This window comes from Oncorhynchus keta, chromosome 28, assembly GCF_023373465.1.
Source record: "Oncorhynchus keta strain PuntledgeMale-10-30-2019 chromosome 28, Oket_V2, whole genome shotgun sequence".
Taxonomy (NCBI): Eukaryota; Metazoa; Chordata; class Actinopteri; order Salmoniformes; family Salmonidae; genus Oncorhynchus; species Oncorhynchus keta.
In genome coordinates, this window is record NC_068448.1 from 24,350,729 (window position 1) to 24,371,335 (window position 20,607).

Here is a 20,607-nt window from a genome sequence, read left to right on the forward strand (position 1 = left end):
GAGGGCAGTGTGGTGTGCAATAGAGATTATGTCATCTGTGGCGTTATTGGAGTGGGTCCAGGCTGTTTGGGATGATGGTGTTGATGTGAGCCATGATCAACCTTGCAAAGCATTTTATTGCTAAAGAAATTAGTGGTATGGGGAAATAGTCATTTAGACAGGTTACCTTGGCGTTCTTGAGCACAGGGCTATAGTGGTCTGCTTGAAAGAAGTTGGTATTACAGATGGGGTCAGGGATGGATTGAAAGTGAAGACACTTGCCAGTTGGTCAGCGCATTCTCTGAGTATGTGTCCTGGATGCCGATCATTGGCTGATCACTCCCAACTCATAGGAATCAAAAGGCGAAAGGAGATCCAAATATCCAAAACATAGTGGCTGCATCTCACTGTAGTAGGCTAACAGCTGTCTTGACAAATAAATAGGCCTACATTTAAAAAAAAAGTTGTATTAGGAAAGTCGTTTGAAATGTTTGGATCAAGTTTACAGGTAACTTATTAGATACTTTGTAGTCATGTTGCACAAGTTGGAACCGGTGTTTTTTCTGAATCAAAAGCTCCAAATAAATGGACATTTTCGGGATATAACGACAGAATTTATCGAACAAAAGGACCATTTGTGATGTTTAATGGACATATTGGGGTGCCAACAGAAGAAGATCTTCAAAGGTAAGGCATGAATTATATCGTTATTTCTGAATTTTGTGTCGCGCCTGGTGGGTTGAAATATGATTTTCATGTGTTAGTATGCTGGGCGCTGTCCTCAGATAATTGCATGGTTTGCTTTTGCCGTAAAGCCTTTTTGAAATCTGACACTGTGGCTGGATTAACAAGAAGTTAATCTTTAAACCGATGTATAACACTTGTATGATTTCTGAATTATTATTATGAGTATTTCTGTTTTTGAATTTGGCACGCTGCTATTTCACTGGGTGTTGTCAAATCAATCCTGTAAACTGGATTGGCGCGCGAAGGGCTCCCTAAGAAGTTAAGTTTAGTTTTATTACCTTACGTTTTGTACACCAGCCTCAAACAGCTAAAAATACAATATTTTTGGTTATGGAAAATATAATTCACAGTGGTTTAGATGGTACAAAGAATTATGTACACAATGACTGATTGTTTTTTGACATCAACTGAAATTAGGGGAACAATTAGAATTTTAGCAACCATGAAATGTCGGAAAGATTTCTGCATATTGCATCATTAAGTTACTTTATATCTTATGTACCAATTGCAAAATATCATAATTTGAATGTTCTGGATTTATGTTTACTATGTTATGTCTAGTCTTAGATCAGGCTGCCTACACACAGCAACACAGTGCAGTGGAGATGTGGAAACTGTCACTCAATCGTATTTTTATATAGGGACATGAAACTAAAACTGAGGGGGCTAAAGAGATCATTTAAACATCTAACATAAATAATTAGAAGCATAAGTAATTCAATCGATCAACAAGTATCAGATTCATACAGTACAATCAACATTGAACATTTTACAGAGAACCATAGAGATGATATTTCTCTAAATAAAGGTTTTGAAAATCAGGTTAAAAATCATATTTGACTATTTTGTCAATTTGAACTGCAAAAATGTTTACGAAAGTGAATCTGTAATAGAAGGTTAATCAAAATGATCACTACAGTGCACTAGTAGTGACACATTTAGTGCTGTGGTAAGGAATTCCTTACCACAGCACTAAATTTGTCACTACTGAAACATAGTGAAAAAGTTGCAATAAAGGGAGGACCATGCACAGTAGTGTTCATTTTGATTAGCCTTCTATTACAGGTTCATTTTTGAAACAATTTTGCGGTTCAAATTGACAAAACAAGTAAAACATTATTTATATTTCAAATATGCAATACAAAGTGTGTGTAGTACACACTGTACACTTATGTCTGTCTACCTGACATATGTTGGAAGATGTGTGCTGAAAGTTTGGGAGAAATAGTTTTTTTTACCCCTGTGTAGGTTGGTGATTCTGTCACTTAAAGTGTTTCTGTAAGAAAACATGACAAACCATATCTGACAGTTGTACAACGTAGCCGATATTTCAAAGCTGCCCATTTCAGAAACAAACGCACATCATTTTATTTGTTGATAACTTATTCTTGATGGCTGATCCATCCACATCAGAAAATACAATGTTCCAAATCAAATGACAAGCCACTGTCTGAAGATAATGCCACAGACAGTGCATTTCTACCCAAAAGGCACTTGTTATCAAAAGCGGTGATTTTCATTGCTTGTGTTGTGCTGAGCATATCTCATTTATTTAGTTGCACATCATAGTGTACTGATTGACTGACTACTTGGCATTCCCCTATCACTAAAATATGAAGCAAAATCAAACACATTCGAGGAAACACAAATAAAGAAAGCAAATCCAAACAAACTTGGGGGAAATGAATTATCCGCACAAGTCAGCACTCAATGCCCGGTAATCCCCTGAGTGGAACAGTAAGCAGCACATCTTATCACATGATGAATAGCTGAGGCATCCACGCACATAAGAGACTGACGTTATACAACAAGAGCAATTTGAGTGAGCCATTTTTCTCACATTAAACTGCAGGAGCAAAGCGTAATTCTAAATGGAAAAACTGTCAGACAATCCTTGGCTCACACAAGTGAATTTAATTGTCTTGTCCTCGTGGTGCTTACTACTTACACGCTAGTTTTGAGGAATTTTTGTGAGTTCAATCAGACAACGTTGGAAAATTCATGAAAACAGGAAATAGTATAAGTAATAGCTGTCAAGGATGACTAAATTATTCCATACATCATTGTTTCATAACATAAAAAAATTAAACAGCAAAACATTTTTAAAATTACATTATTTTGAAAGAATAATTATTGAATTTATAGAATGATTTAAAGAGTTAAATTGTCAAAGTAAAAATGTACCTTTTCAGTTGACTGCGAGGTCCCAAAGAAGATGGGTATGAAGGCTAGCCACACGATACAGGTGGTGTACATGGTGAAGCCGATGGGCTTGGCCTCGTTGAAGGTCTCTGGCACCCCCCGGGTCTTGATGGCATACACCGTACAGGTGACCATGAGCAGCATGCTGAAGCCAAGCAGGCAGATCAGAGAAAGGTCTGAGATGTCACATTTGAGCACGCCACGGGCCATGTCCGGGTTGGACGTGCGTTGGTCCTCATAGTCGATGATAGCCTGAGACGGGTCCACACCAAACCAGATACACACCCCCAGGAGCTGAACTGAGATCAGGCTGAAGGTGATGACCAGCTGGGAGGCCGGGGAGATGAACCTTGGGGTGCTCACTGACATCTTCCCCTGCTCAAAGATGCGATAGATACGGTTGGTCTTAGTGAGCAGCGCTGCATAGCTAATACTCATCCCCAGACCAAGGAAGATCCGTCGCAGGGAGCAGATGCCAATGTCAGGGGCAGCGATCATGAGGAAGGTGGTGGCGTAGCACAGGAAGATGCCCGTCAGCAGCACATAGCTGAGTTCGCGCCCTGACGCCTTCACGATGGGCGTGTCGTTGTAGCGGATGAAGGTGCCCACCACAAACATGGTGGCCATGATGCCCAGCACAGCAATGAGTACAGGGATGACAGCCCAAGGGGAACTCCACTCCAGCTTGACGATGGGGATGGCTTCACAGGCCGTGTGGTTCTCATTGGGCCGCAGGTCAAAGCGGCACATCTTACAGCTGTAGGTGTCGGCCTGGTACTGGTAGCCATCACAGCGCTCACAGTGCCAACAGCAGGGGACACCTTTGACTGTTTTCTTCCTCTCCCCAGGACAACATGGCTGGCTGCAGATAGACTGGGGTACCTGGAGTGTCCCACCAGGCCACCACATCTCCTTAGTCTGGTGGAAAGAAGGTGAAGGACAGGAGGAGTTATCTATCTGTCTGTGTCCGTTAAACAGTCATAAAAAGGGTACTTGATTAATGCATGTTTTCCATGAATAGGCATGATGAAATTTGGATAACCTTAAAGTAACATTTGCAGAAAAAAGTTTAGAGTATCTGTTTTAAGGATGGTGAACACCATTTAACAAGACGACTACACCATTTTTCAATCACAAAGTCATTACTTTGAAAGATGTTCTTATCTTAAAGCATTGAATACAGCATTGTTCAAATGTTTTAAACTCAGCAGAAAACTATATGTGTCCCCTTCTCGGCCACATAAGCCTTGCTTAAGAACGAGCAAATGCAGTAATATGGTAATGCTGACATAATGTAATACCACATAGCAGTCTTGTCTTATTGCCCTTATGTTTATTACCATACGTTTCAGATGCCTGATGGTTACTTGAAATGGCCTGTGGTAGAATCAGAATCAGCAAAGTAAATAATGTCTGAATGACAACATGGTTGTCTACATTTCCTGAATATGTCTTCCTCTTACCGCTATTCCTGGGCCTGCATTCCAAAACAGCTATGGGGAATATATGAAATGGATTTGGTGTGCAACTGTTGATTAATGCAACTGTTGCACACCAAATCCATTTTTACAATTGTCATATATTCCCCCACAGCTGTTTTGGAATGCAGGCCCAGGAATAGCGGCCCCTGATATCTACTGTCCTTTTGTGATATAGATAAGTCTCAGGTCCTGCATGACTTAACTTAATTGATAAAGCAACCCAACTCAAGGCAAGGTGACGGTCCAAGGACTGAGGCTATGTATACAGTAATGGCAAATACATTCATATCATGGTTTAATATGATATGTGTTTAGTCAGTGCATCTTTTTTTCACCCAAAAATATGATGTACTGTATAAACCTTCACAGACACTTCTAACTGCACACAGTATTTACTTAGATTCACTGAAAACCTTGATGGGTGCCATGCAACAAACAAGTGGAAGTCATAGAGCGATAAGTAACCATACATCTAAATGGAGCTGGTCTGCCCAGTGGCCGATGATCTTATACTCTGTGGTGTTGTGTTTCATCTGGTACTGGTAAATCTCATAGCGACCAGGGGCATCTCCGTTCACATTGAAGATCACTGGAGTGCCAGCAATTCCTGCAGAATAATTAAGAGGGACATTTTTGTTAATAAACCATATGTATTAAATTAAAATAATGTTTATTTCCTGAGAGGTTTCATGTGTGGTGACGGATTGCTACACACAAGATACTTAACAACAGAACACAAAGTACAGTATAAAGGATTAGAAACTCATTGATTATGGCCTAATCTATGGATTTCACATTACTGGGAATACAGATATGCATCTGTTGGTCACAGATACCTTAAAAAGGTACGGGCATGGATCAGAAATCCTTGCGACATGGGAACATTATCATGCTGAAACATAAGGTGATGGCTGCGGATGAATGGCACGACAACGTTGACATCAGCAACCCGCTCGCCTACACAATGCCATACATGCTGTCTGACATCTGCCCAGTACAGTTGAAACCAGGAATCATCCAGGAAGAACAAATTTCTCCAGCATGTCAGTGGCAATCGAAGGTGAGCATTTACCCACTGAAGATGATTACGATGCAGAACTGCAGTCAGGTCAAGACTCTGTTAAGGACTACGAGAACGCAGATGAGCTTCCCTGACACGGTTTCTGAGAGTTTGGGCAGAAATTGTTCAGTTGTTCAAACCGACAGTTTCATCACTTGTCCGGTTTGCTAGTCTCAGACAATCCCGCAGGTGAAGTAGCCAGATGTGGAGGTACTGGGCTGACGTGGTTACATGTGGTCTGTGGTAAAAACTTGCATGATCCCGCAACCTGAGACATTTGTGGCATTGTGTTGTGTGACAACTGCACATTTTAGAGACCCAAGCACAAGGTGCACCTGTGTAATGATCGTGCTGCTTAATGTATTTATATATACACTACCGAGTATAGAAAACATTAGGAATACCTCCCTAATATTGAGTTGCATCCCCCCGTTTGTCCTCAGAACAGCCTCAATTCTTCTGGGCATGAACTCTACAAGGTTTCGAAAGCGTTCCACAGGGATGCTGGCCCGTGTTAACTCCAATGCTTCCCACAGTTGTGTCAAGTTGGTGGAATTTCCTTTGGGTGGTGCACCCTTTTTGATATACACAGGAAACTGTTGAGGTGAAAAACTCAGTTGCGGTGCAGTTCTTGACACAAACCGGTGTACCTCGCACCTACTACAATAGCCCATTCAAAGGTACATACATTTTTTGTCTAGCCAATTTACCCTCCATGTCTCAATTGTCTCAAGGCTTAAAAATCCTTCTTTAACTTATCTCCTCCCCTTCATTTACACTGACTGAAGTTGGTTTAACAAGTGACATCAATAAGGGATTGATTATAGCTTCACCTGAATTCCCCTGGTCAGTCTGTCATGGAAGAGCAGGTGTTCCTAACGCTTTGTATACTCAGTCTACAGTAAGTTGATCATACAGACAATTTTGAATTTCCAACACATCAATAATTCTCACAGAAACAAGAATTGATGCAGTCAATCTCTCTTCTACTTTGAGCAAAGAGAGACCGACATGCATACTGTTGACATTCGCCCTCTGTGTACACTGAAGGGCCAGACGTGTTCCTCTGTTCTTGGTCCTTCTTTGCTGCGCTTGATCATATCACTGGGCAAAAGTCAAGATTAGATAAAACTAGAGCCTGCAGTACTTGTTTGGTTGATTATTCTACTACTTTCATCACCAATGGGAACCGTCGACACGGCTGGCTAGCCTATCTTCCAAGGTGCATCTTCCAGAGTAAACAACAGTAGAAGATGGTCAGGACCTCCAACAGCCGAAGCTAAGTAGTAACATTAACATGATGACTTCTAATTGCAGTCGCTGTACTCGCCTTACGGCGAGGATAGCTGTGCTACAAGCCCAGCTTCAGACGCAATCGTTAGGCAAGGGTAATTTCAGTGTAGGAAAGGATGAAACAGCGTCTGTGCCACCAGTAAGTACAGATAGTAGTATAAATCCCCTGGCACAGTCCCCGCAGCCGGACAACTTTCTCACGGTTTCTGGAAGGAAGTGCTGTAGGAACGCTCAACCGGTGTCGCTCATTCAGCCGACAGAAACATTCAACCGGTTTTCCCCATTAAGCAGCGAGTCGGAGTCAGAGGCCGAGTCTTCTCTGGTCTCTACTCCTCCCGTTACGGGGTCTGAGACGCCGAAGCTTCCCAACATTAGCTCTGACAAATTGAAAACTCTAGTCATTGGCGACTCCATTACCCGCAGTATTAGACTTAAAACGAATCATCCAGCGATCATACACTGTTTACCAGGGGGCAGGGCTACCGACGTTAAGGCTAATCTGAAGATGGTGCTGGCTAAAGCTAAAACTGGCGAGTGTAGAGAGTATAGAGATTGTATAGAGATTGTTATCCACGTCGGCACCAACGATGTTAGGATGAAACCGTCAGAGATCATCAAGCGCAACATAGCTTCTGCGTGTAAATCAGCTAGAAAGACCTTGACCCAGAAAATATAAAAAACTATCGGCCTATATCGAATCTTCCATTCCACTCAAAAAATTTAGAAAAGGCTGTTGCACAGCAACTTACTGCCTTCCTGAAGACAAACAATGTATACAAAATGCTTCAGTCTGGTTTTAGACCCCACCATAGCACTGAGACGGCACTTGTGAAGGTGGTAAATTACATTTTAATGGCATCGGACCGAGGCTCTGCATCTGTCCTCCAAGACCAAGACCTTAGTGCTGCTTTTGATACCATCGATCACCACATTCTTTTGGCGAGATTGGAAACCCAAATTGGTCTACACGGACAATTTCTGGCCTGGTTTAGATCTTATCTGTTGGAAAGATATGTTTGTCTCTGTGAATGGTTTGTCCTCTGACAAATAAACTGTACATTTCGGTGTTCCTCAAGGTTCCGTTTTAGGACCACTAAATATACCACTATAAACCTATACCACTATAAACCTAGGAAGAAACCTAGGCTATGTGGGGTGGCCAGTCCTCTTCAGGCTGTGCCGGGTGGAGATTATAACAGAACATGGCCAAGATGTTAAAATGTTCATAAATGACCAGCATGGTCGAATAATAACGACGCACCCCTTCCAGGGACGGCACAGCCAGAAGAGAACTGGCCACCACACATAGCCTGGTTCCTCTCTAGGTTTCTTCCTAGGTTTTGGCCTTTCTAGGGAGTTTTTCCTAGCCACCGTGCTTCTACACCTGCATTGCTTGCTGTTTGGGGTTTTAGGCTGGGTTTCTGTACAGCACTTTGAGATATCAGCTGATGTACGAAGGGCTATATAAATACATTTGATTTGATTTGAAGACGGAGGGGGTTACCCCTTTTGGACAATCAGAGCCTTAAAAGCGTGCCGCAAAAAGGCCCAATACCCTTCCTGAGAAGGCTGGTTCCGACAGAGATCCACATTGAGCGAAGGCATTTAAACATAAATACATTCATGATTTCTTACTCCAAATGGCCGGTGGTTCGTGTGCAAAGTATATGATTACTGTGAGAGTAGTTCGTAAAATGTATTAACGATAAGTGTCTCTTTCTCTCTCTCGCTCCCTTTTCATCTTCTTTGTAACAAGCCGCCAGGGACCTTTTCTTAATGTATTAAGTGTGGATGTTTATCCTGTGTTATTATTTAGTGAGCTAGTAAATAAATAATTAAAACAATTTGTGTAGTTCTGAATTATAAATGATAAATTATAATGCTGGGGTTTTTGCAGATGCAGGAGGTTACAACTGAGGATATGATACAAGATGATTGATACATTGATTGTTTTATGGATGTGATCGGTAAAGAAGTTTAATTCGGGAGATGGTAACTTTTAAACAACCGCTCTCGTGGTGCCCCAAATTCATAATGACTTAATTTTTACATAATGAATTTAATCGGGTAACAATTAAACATAGTTAGTTGATTTTATAAGTATCAGTCATCAGATTAATGAAAGTAAAGTCACAACATGTGTGACAAATACATTTAATTTGATTGACATGCATTATTGGGTATTTAATACATTTTAGAATACGGCTGTAACGTAACAATGTTGAAAAGGTCAAGGGTCTGAATACATTCTGAATGCACTGTATATAGACATATTTACGAATATAAATATTAGTTGAGCAGTTTAATAGATGTTGGCACAAAACTAGAAGCTGTTCTCTTAGATGTATATTTCATTAGTATTTTTTTTATTGAACCTTTATTTAATTAGGCAAGTCAGTTAAGAACAAATTCTTATTTGCAATGACGGCCTACCCCGGCCAAACGCGGACGATGCTGAGCCAATTGTGCGTCGCCCTGTGGGACTCCCAATCACGGCCGGTTGTGATACAGCCTGGAATCAAACCAGGGTCTGTAGTGATGCCTCTAGCACTGAGATGCAATGCTGCACCACTCGGGAGCCCCTGCGCCACTCGAGAGCGCTATACCTGCACTCTAGCTCTATATTCACATGTGCAGCTGGATAATTCAATGGTCTTTTTATTACTATTTTTATTACCTGAGACAGTGTAATAAAGTAGTCTGTTTATTCATTAAATCTGTAGCTGGGAAATCAGATTTTTTTGTTTTCATCATATACTGTGTATTAACAACACTACTGTATAAAAGGACTTACTGTGATGTAGGTGCTGGGGCATGAGTCTTCTACCATACTGTAATTAATGAGTGGAGTAAAAGGGAGGCTGACAGCCATGTGGGACTTCCCATGTCTGTGGCCATTCGCATATAATTTCACACTCTTTTGTTTTGCTTGTTTCTCTGTTAGACGTTGCCCTCAAAGTCCCCTCTCTGAGCACTGGATAATGACAGAATGGAGCCTGATTACCACAGTAAGGTCCCTCCCCCTGCCTCCTCACTCCCTGCTTCCCCTGCCCTCTCCCTGCCTACCTGACTCTCCCTGCCTCTTACTCCCTCCCACTGCCTCTCCCTGCCTTTCCCTCACTCTCTCTGCCTCCCACTGCCGGTCCCTGCCTCCCACTGCCCCTCCCTCCCTCTCCCTCCCTCTCCTGACACGCTTTCCCTTCTTCCTGACATTCCTTCCCTCTTCCTGCCACTCCTTCCCTCTTCCTGACATTCCTTCCCTCTTCCTGCCACTCCTTCCCTCTTCCTGCCACTCCTTCCCTCTTCCTGCCACTCCTTCCCTCTTCCTGCCTCTCCCTCCCTCCCCTGCCTGTCCCTGCCTCTCCCTCTCCCTCCCTGCCCGTTCCTCTCCCTACCTATCCCTGCCTCTCCCTCTCTGTGTGTGCCTGCTTGGTCCTGAGCCATTCCAAAAACTCCTCACTGTGTCAAATGATGGGTCTGGGGATCCTGTGATTTTCTGTTGGGAGCCGAGAGTAGAGAACCACAGCCAGCTGCCCCATATTAGTGTGGCTATCGATAAATAGAGAAGGCCATGGAGAGTAACTCTCTCTCTTTCCTTCTCTCTCTCCTCCCCTCCATTGCACATTACCCCAAGCCCTTTGAAATATGGTTGTAGCTCATTTTGGTGGCACTTGACATCACACATGCCAAGACGTCAAAACAATACACATAGGTGTGCTTGCAAGTCAGGTCTCAGATCTCAGCTGTGAAAATTAATGGGTGAGAAAGATAAGATATTGAAAGGAGATTCAAAATAAACTCAGCAAAAAAAGAAACGCCCCTTAGGCATGCTGCAGGGAGGCATGAGGACTGCAGATGTGGCCAGGGCAATAAATTGCGATGTTCGTACTGAGACACCTAAGATGGCGCTACAGGGAGACAGGATGGACAGCTGATCGTCCTCACAGTGAAATACCACGTGTAACAACACCTGCACAGGATTGCCACATCCGAACATCACACCTGCGGGACAGGAACAGGATGGCAACAGCTGCCCAAGTTACACCAGGAGCACAAAATTCCTCCACCAGTGCTCAGACTGTCCGTAATAGGCTGAGAGAGGCTGGACTGAGGGCTTGTAGGCCTGTTGTAAGGCAGGTCCTCACCAGACATCACCGGCAACAACGTCGCCGATGGGCACAAACCCACTGTCGCTGGACCAGACAGGACTGGCAAAAAGTGCTGTTCACTGACGAGTCCCGGTTTTGTCTCACCAGGGGTGAAGGTCAGATTCACGATTATCGTCGAAGGAATTAGCGTTACACCAAGGCCTGTACTCTGGAGCGGGATTGATTTCGAGGTGGAGGGTCTGTCATGGTCTGGGGCGGTGTGTCACAGCATCATCGAACTGAGCTTGTCATTGTAGGCAATCTCAACGCTGTGCGTTACAAGGGAAGACATCCTCCTCCCTCATGTGGTACCCTTCCTGCAGGCTCATTCTGACATGACCCTCCAGCATGACAATGCCACCAGCCATACTGTTCATTCTGTGTGTGATTTCTTGCAAGACAGGAATGTCAGAGTTCTGCCATGGCCAGCGAAGAGCCCGGATCTCAAACCCATTGAGCACGTGTGGGACCTGTTGGATCTGAGGATGAGAGCTATGGCCATTCCCCCCAGAAATATCAGGGAACTTGCAGGTGCCTTGTTGGAAGAGTGGGGTAACATCTCACAGCAAGAACTGTCAAATCTGCTGCAGTCCATGAGGAGGAGATGCACTTCAGTACTTAATGGAGCTGGTGGCCAAAACAGATACTGACTGTTACTTTTGATTTTGACCCCCCCTTTGTTCAGGGACACATTCCCTTTCTGTTAGTCACATGTCTGTGGAACTTGTTCCGTTTATGTCTCAGTTGTTGAATCTTGTTACGTTCATATTTTCTGAAAATAAACGCAGTTGACAGTGAGAGGACGTTTCTTTACAAGTTTCTTTACGAGTTTACAAGGTCGTTTCATGTGGTAAAGGTGTCACTGTGTCTATATGTAGCTGATGTGAAATGGCTAGCTAGTTAGCGCTAGTGTCGTTTCAATAGGTGACGTCACTTGCTCTGAGACCTTCAAGTTGTGGTTCCCCTTGCTCTGCAAGGGCCACGCACTGAAGAGCAGATCAAAAGCAAATATTCTCAGCTTGCAAACTTAAGTTAACTGTGGTGAGACATGAGAATGCCTTGCAGCCTCCACTGTATACATTTCTCACGACACTAAAACTACTCCAATTGTATTCATATACGAGTCACTTTTTAAAATCATTTTGATTAAATACTCTGAGTAGCCTGAAAAGATATGAGTTTGAATTAAAGGTTTATTCAGTGCCAGATTAAAATGGTAACCTTTAGAAGTCATTCATTAAAAAAGCTGATGTAAAATAGACTGGAATTAGCACACTTTACTTCTTCAAGAGGCTCCCATGGGTATTTGATAAATCAAAAAAGTATTTTAAGGTGTCAACTCTCTATATCATTTTGTATTTTGAAAAGATTTAGTGGCATTCTAGGCCTGTGGACTGGGCTTCTTGCCTGCAGCTATTGTAAGAAAGAATAGTCCATGTCCATTATCTCAGAGGTTATTGCTCTGCTGTAGTTTTGTCACTGTCAAAGCCTGCACTTATCAAATGTGTAAAGAAAACTGGCATCATATGGTTAAATTCTGAAGCAATAGTCTATAGGGTCTGAAGAGTGGTAAAATAGTCCAGTGTAAAATCACAGTCAACTGAAATACATTCTCAAGAACCAATGATCTTGACCCAATTATTGACTGACTAATTGATAGTTACAGTATTTTGAGTATAAAAAGTACTACATATTATTCTAAGCACTTGAATTGTTTACATTATGTAAAGATGGCATACATTGTACTGAAATCATAAAGGTTAGATGTCAAAATAATATCCATAAATACATTTCATGATGGTGGTTTTGTGTCTTGGCATATATTCTACATATCGGTACTGCATGTGGTATAAATATATAAATATAGGCTTTTCCAGGTGTTATTCTTCCGTGAGTCTGAACATTCAATAAGGAATTTCAGAAAAGCAGTTGACAATGCTTGAAGTAAGGTCTGTAATGTATGCACAGTGGTTTACCCTAAATGTCTCAAGCGAGCTGCATGCAAACCACAAATCCATAATCATATCTGGGGGTCAATCAGGAAAAAACGGAATAGATCACTAGTTAAAGTATATCTCTGCGAGACATCATCTCCTCTATGCCACAGTTACTGCTTCAGAATCCTGAAACAAAGCTAACAGCGAAAGATATACAAATTACCACAATCTTCTACATTTCGCTGTAAATGCAAAAGTAGGTTTTGAAAACACCGGAATTCAGTGGTGACACACTATAATTTACAACCCCTCAAAATGGAGGCCCAGCCTTTCCTGGTTATTAGTCATCCAATTGAGCAGAGCTAAGGCCAATGCTGTGGCTGATTGTCCTGTCAGCCTCTCCCTGTCATCTCTATGTGACACAAAACTCAAAAAGGGTGATGCATTGTGTTCCATGCTGTATTTTACCCTCCCCTTGCTGTTTGTTGTGGCACGTAATTTGTTAGTTGCCTGGCAGGGAGGATGGCATTTGGCGTTTATGCTTCCCCACTCTGTAATTAAACATTCATGCACAGGCAGTTGCAACAATTAACTGGCTTTACAAAACAGCAAGTTTATATGTGCTAGGCTTTGCTTAAGACCATTCAATGAGGAAAAGTATCCATTGTTTGAAGAATTCAGAAGTAGACAAACAATATTGCATTTTGTGAGCTGAAGCAACAGTCTCAGCAACATTCTCAGCCATGCTAAAATCACAGAAATCGAACAGTTCTATGCTTTTAATGAACCCTAAGCCGATGGGTTCTAGTGTAATGGATATGGGTATTTAGAACATTTTTTATATATATATATTTTTTTATCTCTAACCGTGTTTTCTTTGAACCAATGGACTTCACAATGTAAGTTATGTTATCACAGAAATATGATACAGTTTAGCCAGCGCAGCAGAAACATTTCTGAAACAACACAGACAATACAGTGGTAGGCCTAACATCAACAAGAATCAACAATATCTGGAGTGGCCAGGTGTCTCCTTTCCTCGAGTCAGCATGGGTGCTTCTAGTTCCCAGAATACACTGGGATCATGTCAACATTTCCTGTTCTCTTCCTTAAAACCTTTTAAATTCTACTTTCTAATGTACAGTAAGACTTCACAGCAATACATCCTACCGGTAATGTGTTTTTGGCATTGATTCTTAGGTTTAAATGCAATACCTGTAGTTTTATTACTGAGAAGTCTTCCAGTAATGCATGTAAAGGGTTTTCTAAGTCCTTTTCCATAGGGGAGTGCTACTGCTAGGTTGGAGACTGAGTGACCTGGACATGAAGGTGAGAGCAGTGGAATGGCTAGATGTCAAAATGGAGCTTAATGTCTGAACTGTGGTTCAGGTTGTGAATTTGTGCATCTTGTGCTGAGTTTAGAAAATTGGGCCAATTTGTTTCATATTGTGTTAGAACAAACACCCAAATGAGGTGTGACCTGGATACATTTAATCACCAAGTTGAGAAATATGCAAACAATGTTCTAATTATAATTTGCATGTTGTCTCCATTTTGGGAAGAACTTGTGGTTGGTTGTCTAAAGGAGAAAACATGGTAACAGAACTAAGCTTATTCCTTAAGAGAAGGCTTCCCTTTTTCTTGTATTTTGCAGAGAGACAATATTCCCTTTAAGTAAAGTCATTGTGTTATACCCTGATATGTTTCACCTGTCTTCGTGATTGTCTCCACCTCCCTCCAGGTGTCGCCCATCTTCCCCATTATCCCCTGTGTATTTATACATGTGTTCTCTGTTTGTCTGTTGCCAGTTCGTTTTGTTTTGTCAAGCCTACAAGTGTTTTTCCCCTCTGCTCCTTGTCTCTCGATTGTTCCTGTTTCCTAGTTTTTCCAGTGTTGACCATTCTGCATGCCCTGTACCTTTGCCCCACCTTTCTGGATTACTGACATTTGCCTGCCCTGACCCTGAGACTGCCTGCCGTCCTGTATCTTTGCCCCACCTATTTGGATTACTGCCTGCCCTTGACCTGTCTTTTGCCTACCCCTGTTCGATTAATAAACTGTTGTTACTTCGACGTTGTCTGCATCTGGATCTTACCTGAAACGTGATACATTGAGACAAATGAGCGGTGTTGCATTCAGGAAATGTGTGTACATTCAGAGAAATAAAATGCAACAGCTCTCGGGTCGAGCTTAACAGATAGAAACCCTGAAGCACAGAACAGGAGTGAGGAGCTGCTAGAGCAGCCTACGTGCAGTGTGGCTATGCCTGGTGATGAGCCATTTAGGTCAGGAAGTGAAGTAATCATCTCAGTTACAAAGCTGAACAGGTAGCTGAAGAGGTAGACGTTGTTCTACAGAGGTGGTGATTGGTTGGTATGCCAGACACTCTGCCTGATAGAGTCACCTTTTGTGCATAACATAAGAAGCAGCACACCTCTATGGAAGGTTAGTAAGAGCCCTGTGATAAGGCAGCTCTCCATTTTACTGTTCAGCTATTCTATTCTATTCTGACCCTACAGCTCTCCCTTCCATTCTCAATTTGGATTGTGCCTTCCTCTACCTCCATTCAAATAGGGCACCTATTACCATATAATTAGCTCTAAGGGAGGGTCTGGGCAGTCCATGGATGTCAGAATGCACATGTTGCATTATGTCTGATTGCCTCCACTCTGCATCACTCTGACCTTCTGCTCAGTTGATGTATAATTAGCCGCACCTTATTAGAACAGATGAAAGTGACATCAGACAGAGACCGTACTCTAAAATAGCCTAGCAGGCCAATGAGTCACTCACACAATTGGTTATAAGGCGATCTGAGTTTGTCTTTCCTTGAAATTTCAACATCTGTGTGGACTGGAGATGAGGTGTTCACTTTGAGGTTTATAAAATGACTAAGCAACTTTGGGCGACTTTTCTGTCAGCTAAACAGTGTTGAGTTCCACAAATAAAGCGTTAATTATCTTATAACTTTTATAACTTTTGTTTTATGTCTTCAATCGATCTACAAGCTATCAATAACCAAGCTTTATACAGTCCAGCTGATTTTAATCAAATGTCCACTGTCTTGTTTGATATTTCACCACAACTAGTGTATTTTTCCTAAAGCTTGTTCCATTACAACACAATGTTTTTCTCTTCTTTTGACTGCAGTGTACAACAGTGCAGTGAACTACCACCACTTCAAATGTTTCTCTGGCAAAAGAGATTCCATACAAATGCAGATTAGTTTCTCTAGACTGAGTAACAGTAAGCTAGTAATATCGGTTTGCTCCCCTGCAACAGCAGCTTGATTTTGCTTTCATGTTCTCTTTACGGATTTGTTGGGAGAGGCATTTTTCATGCTGCTCTCTGGAAGACTCTGGAACCTTTCATTTGGCTGTAGAAACAATGTTTCTTGAATTACGGTTAGTTATCGAAATAATTACAATAGAAAGACACATCATTCAAGCTAAATGTGGGGGAAGGAACAAAGCAAGGGTTTAAGAGTGTTTCAATTGATAAAGCCTATTTACAAATAAATGGTAAGGCATTTTCTTACAGAGAGAGAAATACTGAAGGAAATGCTGATGCCTTTGCCAATGTGTATATTTGTATAGTGTTTGTATTATTTCTGTGTATCTGCTATCTTGCATATATTCACAGGTGTTTGTAGTTTGTGCATTACTAAAACAAACCTGTAAAGTTGACTTTGCGAATGAACTTGAGCAACATGGTTCCATTGATGGTTTCCATTCTGGAGCAGAGGCCCACTTTGCCTGGACAGAGCTCCTTGTGCATGTTGTGCAGGGCATGAGCCATGGCGTAGACTGCGTCGACCACAAATTGGACCTTTCCCTCCTGCTCATAGGACGAGTCCTTCCTGATCCGCTCGTGGTCTAAAGGTACACAAAGATAGGAGTTACTGTTCAATTCAGTCATTATACGTAGCATAACACAAACACTCTTGTAATAACATTTATTCTAAAGAGAATAAAAGCACTACTGTATTACAGTGGATCTTAACAGTTTTCGTAAGCAAATCAATTATTGTAAATCCAACTCTACCCTACTATTCAGCAAATAAAATCAGCTAAAAAAAGAAACGTCCTCGCACTGTTAACTGCGTTTATATTCAGCAAACTTAACACGTGTAAATATTTGCATGAACATAAGATTCAACAAGAGAAATAAACTGAACAAGTTCCACAGACATGTGACTAACAGAAATGGAATAATGTGTCCCTGAACAAAAGGGGGGTCAAAATCAAAAATAACAGTCCGTATTTGGTGTGGCCACCAGCTGCATTAAGTACTGCAGTGCATCTCCGACGGTGGGTTTGTGCCCATAGGCAACATTGTTGCCGGTGATGCCGGTGATGTCTGGTGCCTTACAACAGGCCTGCAAGCCCTCAGTCCAGCCTCTCTCAGCCTATTGCGGACAGTCTGAGCACTGATGGAGCGATTGTGCGTTCCCATATCTGGCCAGCATGCCTAAGGCACGTTCACACAGATGAGCATGGACCCTGGGCATCTTTCTTTTGTTTTTTTTTCAGAGTCAGTAGAAAGGCCTCTTTAGTGTCCTAAGTTTTCATAACTGTGACCTTAATTGCCTACCGTCTGTAAGCTGTTAGTGTCTTAACGACCGTCCCACAGGTGAATGTTCATTAATTGTTTATGTTTCATTGAACAAGCACGGGAAACAGTGTTTAAACCCGTTACAATGAAGATCTGTGAAGTTATTTGGATTTTTAGGAATTATCTTTGAAAGACAGGGTCCTGAAAAAGGGACGTTTCCTTTTTTGCTGAGTTTAGTTGGCTTTGTTATTAGTTGCCCTTTGTTTTTACAGCTTCTCAACTTTGACTGTACACTCTGACTCAATGAATTTGACATGGTATGCCCAATAAGACTGCAGTTTCTTGATGTACTTTATAGCAGAACAACCAACCTCAGAGAGCGAAATGGCTGAACAACACTGATTGCAAGAACAGGGAAATCAAGCAAATTATAGCCTTTTAGAGTGTTCTGATTGCTTTATTGTCAATCTACCCTTCATACCCATACTTAATTTATTTGGAGCTTGGCAGAAATTAAAGTTGCCAATTACATGCTATTTGTTCCAGACATTAATTAGCGTAACCCTTTTCTACAAATGCAAATTATAAAAATAAAAACAATGCTTTTATATATTGTATTATGGTCCAGTTATTTCTGATTGATGAGGAATGTCTCTTAGCATACATTTACATCTCAACACATATCACTGCATTCCAAAACTTTACTGCACTTCGGACTATGTCTGGTATAGACCAACAACTCAAATTAGAGTTCTCGTGATACAAGAAATCTACATATCTAACCAATATATTTATTTTGGAAATGTTCGTTTGATGTAGAAAGAACACAACTGACCGACAGGTCTTGTTAATCTGCCATGTTCTACTATTCATCAGAGATGTGTTAATCAAGGCTAGAGTGTGTGATGGAGGAGGACTGGAAGACAGAGCAAGGCCTAATCATTCTTCAGTATCAATGTAATTAGTTATGACAGGTGTATATTAATCATAGCAGAGGTTGTTTCAATGCTTTGTAAATGTGTTAATCACCATGCAAGGTTTCAATTAACATCCTGGTCCCGCAATTAGCCGCTGCCCTGTCAGCGCCTGCATGGAGAGAGTGACAGCGGTGCAGTCCACTGGCCTTTAATTAGCTCGTCTCAGTTGTTATTATTACAGCACCAATGAGAAGGAAAAGCCACCACCACCACCAGCCAAGGTCCCCACCTTTGGCATTGGGCCTGACTGCTCTATACAACAACTAAGTGAGTTGTGATTCCATACACAGCATGACTATAGTTTCTATTATCAGTATGCCAGACCAGAGGTTTCAGCCATTGAGAAGAGTCTGATGAGAATGAAACACAGATTAGGGTTGCTCTGCCGTCTGAATTATGAATACATTTAACAACGGCTGTGGCATTCTAACTAAATCAACTACATTTTTGAATTCAGTCAAATGAAATAAAAACTGATCTATAAGATATGCTGAACAAAGTTTTACATGACTGAAATCAATCTCAGAGGGATGCAATGAGTTCAGTCTTACAGCTAATATGAACACTGTCACAGCACACATTTTAATAAGTCTTTGAAGATCATTAAAACTTGCATCCTCGTCCTGTGAAATCAATAGCTGAGAACCAAAGTTTGGAGGAGCTAGCTTGGGAACCAAGATAGGGGCAACGTGAAAGCACTGACAGCTGATCCTTATAGTAACAGATACCATCTGCCACTCTTTTATCCTGTGTGACAATTCCGCACCATGCTATTAAAGTAAAATCAACAGGGTCTACGTCCTCTGAGGAAGTTCAAACACTCCTAGGCAATGAAAAGATTTTCTCAGATTGCTTACTGATGTTCTCAATGCTTGATGATTAGTGCTCGTGGAATTAAATAAGTAGACTGGATCATTTCTATGAGTCATGATGGAAATAGGAGATGGGGGAGAACCTATACAGTACGATTTTTCAAAATAATTCTACTTAACTTTAACTATGCCTATACCTCGAAAGTATGTAAAAGTACATATATTGTACATTCATACTATATAATTGTCCGACTTAATAAAACTGGTACATAAATGTTGTATGTTTTGTGTAACCAAATCCCATTTTGCCAGTGATAAAGGGGGGAGGAAACATTCCACATAATCAGCCTAGTTCTTTAATGTCTATTTGGAAAGTAGTCTTCGCGCCTCTGTGTTGGTAGCCAGACATCAATTGTCACTGATGAATGTGACACTGTCACATATTACTCTTGCATTCGCTAAGTAAGGATTCTACTGCCCAGTGTTAATGGCTGTGATACAAATCAACAGGCAGTTCCATCTAGGGGATGGCCTCTGAGGTCAATTCTTTCCACTCTCCCTTCAGACCCATTCTCCAAATTCAGGTCGGCTCTCTCTCTCATCACACTTTATCTCTTATTGCCGAGTCCACTTGTGCCCTGAATGTAAACAAGACATAGAATGTATAAGATAAGAAAAGGGAAAACAGGATAGAGTAATTGATAAGTAGCTCAGCTTTTTGTGTTCTGCATGCCTCATGAAAGTTATACATGGACATTTCTTATCTAAACAGAGACACTTAATGTTAACAAATGCTGGCTTTGAACAGATAAATCATTTTTTTGTTTTCTCTTGCTGCTGCTATCTGCAGTCTGAATCAGTATTTTCCCAGGCTGGGAGAAGCAATTTAACATCCCTGACAAGCCTTTGAAAGTTTAAGAAGATTTATCCAGTTATGGTCCTGTAAATGTGTGCCATAGGCAAACCAATCAAAAAGGGCTGCTCTCACTCACTTACACACTTACACACTTACAGACACACACCTCAGCTTTCAGCAATATTTTGGCATTAATGGCACAAATAGCTTATGGAATGCCAGGATGAGGAGGCTCTGATAACTGAACAGGGATCTGCTGCTCATTTATGATTTTATCAGGATCTCCATTAGCCAAAGCCAATGATGAGGGCTTGTCTTCCTGGGATCCAACAGATAACTAAAAAGACATACCAGACAAAAACAATTGACATACATTTAAAATAATAACATGAACATTAGACATATACTGCATATATACACACACAAGTATGTGGACACCCCTTCAAATGAGTGGTTTTGGCTATTTCAGCCACACCCATTGCTGTCAGGTGTATAAAATCGAGCACAGATCCATGCAATCTCCATAGACAAGCATGGGCAGTGGTGTGGCCTTACTGAAGG

At 41.6% G+C, this 20,607-nt stretch overlaps 1 protein-coding gene across 2 annotated transcripts in view; it reads right to left on the reverse strand.

Moving 5' to 3' along the window:
* LOC118360561 (metabotropic glutamate receptor 4-like) overlaps positions 1–20,607 on the reverse strand; it is a 297,903-nt gene that overhangs the window by 18,414 nt on the left and 258,882 nt on the right. For both annotated transcript variants that reach the window (XM_052485188.1, XM_052485187.1), the window contains exons 7-9: positions 16,522–16,722; positions 4,880–5,016; positions 2,911–3,846 (exon numbers count right to left, since the gene is read on the reverse strand). In XM_052485188.1, the coding sequence (XP_052341148.1) occupies positions 2,911–3,846; positions 4,880–5,016; positions 16,522–16,722 (1,274 nt within the window). The remainder of the gene's footprint in view (positions 1–2,910; positions 3,847–4,879; positions 5,017–16,521; positions 16,723–20,607) is intronic.